The sequence below is a fragment of the Bombina bombina genome, chromosome 11, assembly GCF_027579735.1.
Source record: "Bombina bombina isolate aBomBom1 chromosome 11, aBomBom1.pri, whole genome shotgun sequence".
Lineage (NCBI taxonomy): Eukaryota > Metazoa > Chordata > Amphibia > Anura > Bombinatoridae > Bombina > Bombina bombina.
In genome coordinates, this window is record NC_069509.1 from 184,774,664 (window position 1) to 184,777,195 (window position 2,532).

General features: G+C 37.0%; 1 protein-coding gene across 1 annotated transcript in view; it reads left to right on the forward strand.

Annotated features, from left to right (window-relative positions):
- USP7 (ubiquitin specific peptidase 7) overlaps positions 1 to 2,153 on the forward strand; it is a 345,176-nt gene extending 343,023 nt beyond the window's left edge. Inside the window, exon 30 of the mRNA XM_053694268.1 lies at positions 908 to 2,153. Coding sequence (XP_053550243.1) covers positions 908 to 1,014 — 107 coding nt within the window. The 3' untranslated portion in view covers positions 1,015 to 2,153. The remainder of the gene's footprint in view (positions 1 to 907) is intronic.
- Positions 2,154 to 2,532: the final 379 nt, after the last annotated feature.

Consider the following 2,532-nt stretch of genomic DNA (forward strand, 5'->3'; position numbering starts at 1 on the left):
TTTGGCTGAATGACTGGGGGCTTATGGGAAGTAGGAGTGATACTTAACATCTCTGCTGGGGTGTTCTTTGCCTCCTCATGGTGCCAGGAGTTGAATTACCAGTAGTAATAAGAATGGATTTGTGGACTGTCCATGCCAGGAAAGAAAATAATTTATCAGGTAAGCATATTTTTTTTTTTTTTTACATTATTCCCAAGAAAGTGTTTTTTTTTTGTTTTTGTTTTTTTTTTTTTACCATTTTATGCTTTAATTACTAATTTTTATTTTTTGGGCTTTAATGACTTAATTTATTTTAAAATTTCTGCCCCTTATTTTACAGTGCATTTTGTAGGAAAGTCCTTCAGGCAGCAGTGTCTGGTAATTTAGGTTCCTGCCTTAAACATTTCTTGTTCCGCCCTTTTATTTGTGGACCGCTTGGGTAATTTTTTCTGGGGCAGTTTGTTTATTTTCCCAACTTTGTCCTTTCCTATCTTTCGGATTAAATGCTCTTAGAGCTTTGGGAATCTTTGCCTCCTCCTAGTGGCTAGGAGTAGTGACTCATGGACTCTCACCACAATGAGAGTCTACCACAGGTAAGCAATTATGTTTTTATGGTTTAGCTAGTGCTTGCATTTTTTAAGAGATTTTTCAATTTACTTCTGTTATTAAATGTACTTTGATCTCTTGGTATCCTTTTGTTGAAAAGCAAACCTCGGCAGCTCAGGAGGAACAATGCACTATTGGGAGCTAGCTGGTGATGGCTACGCACCCCTCTTGTCATTGGCTCACCAGATGTGTTCATTTTAGTCCCAGTAGTGCAGCACAGCCCTGAAGCTGACATTATAGGAAATAGTTAAATGGAACAATCATGCTATAATAAAATGCTGTCACAAATTTACCATTTTTTTTTTTTTCTTCTTTCTTGCAGGTAACATGTCCCATCCCAGGCCTTGGCTAGGCCTGGACCACTTCAACAAAGCCCCAAAGAGAAGTCGCTACACTTACCTTGAAAAAGCAATTAAAATCCATAACTGACTCACCTAAGCAAATGTAACCAAGGCAAGGGACAAATAAGTGTGTGTGTGTGCACCTTTTTATCAACGCTAGAACTTTGGTACACGTGCACCTCAAGTCTACAGCAAGAGGATTTGCTGCTGATGTTCATTTTATTTTGTTGAGGCTGTTCCGTTTGGCTTCTCTATCTATTGACTGCCCTTTTTTCAGCAAAATGAAGGTGTTTTTATAAAGCTTGAATGCCAATGAGATATATTTTATTGTAACTGTAAAGCAAGAATGAGGGGTGTTTAGCAGATCTAATGAAATTGGCACAATGTCAGAAGATTTTGTAGGGGGCATAAGATGGCAGGCTGTCTGCGAACGCGGGCATTGTCATTCCACCCTCATTGCAGCAAGTAGCTCCTATGTTTACACTCACGACTGATCTCCCTTCAAGTTACACCTTTGTGCATTTGTTAATGCAAAAAAAGCAAAAACAAAAACCCTCACTTCAATAAATAGCAATCTCTACTTCATTGTGTATATTGTTGGCACTTTTTTGGAATTCTTCAAATACCATCACACTACCTTTATATTTTGTCCTTCTGCTTTGTCGAACCAATTACTTGAGGGTCAGCGCACAGATCTAGCGACATGTATGATACCATATGTTGGCGTTCATTGCTGACAGCAACCTATTTATACCCACATACATGTAGGTATATTTATTTGACAATGCTCATTAGAAATTTACCATTGATAAAAGCCTTTGAGCACCGGGGCATGCTCACTAGTGTTAGAGTAACTTTGTATAAAAACTACAAACCTAAATAAAGTTGTATATTTAATTGAATGAACATGTAAAAATTAACACATGGCGGTTCCTATTGTTGGGTGAGTCTGCAAGTCTTTCACTGATGTTGATATTCATTGTGTGTAGTTTTATTTCCAATTTCCTTCTGCCCCTTTTTCTTTTTTTTGTTTTGTTCATTTGGACTTAAAGGCAGCCGCATATTTAGTTTTGAGTGCAGTAAATAGAATACAGCCATTCATTTTACAGACTTTCTTTCAGACAGTCTTTTATTTTCTTTCCTGTAGAAGCAGTGTACAACTCTACCTGTATATTGCCTTTTTGCTGGAAAATGTTGTCTGTTAAATAAAATTTTCTATAAAAGTCATTTCAGTGAGTAATCTGCAGTTTTGGCAATGTGTTCTATCCTTCCCACACACAGGAACAAGAATGAACTTTTCATCATATTTACCTTTAAGAAGATTATTTAAAGGAACATGAAACACAAAAAATTTATTTCACGATTCAGATGCAGCATCCAATTTTAAACACGTTTCCAATTTACTTATATAGTAATAATTTACTATTGTCTAATTTGCTTCATTCTTTTGGTATCCTTTGTTGAAAATGATACCTAGGTAGACTCCAGAGCTGGGAGCTAGCTGCTGATTGGTAGCTGCACATGAGTGCCTGTTTTCATTGGCTTACCAATGTGTTCAGCTAGCTCCCAGTAGTACATTACTGCTCATTCAATAAAGGATACATGG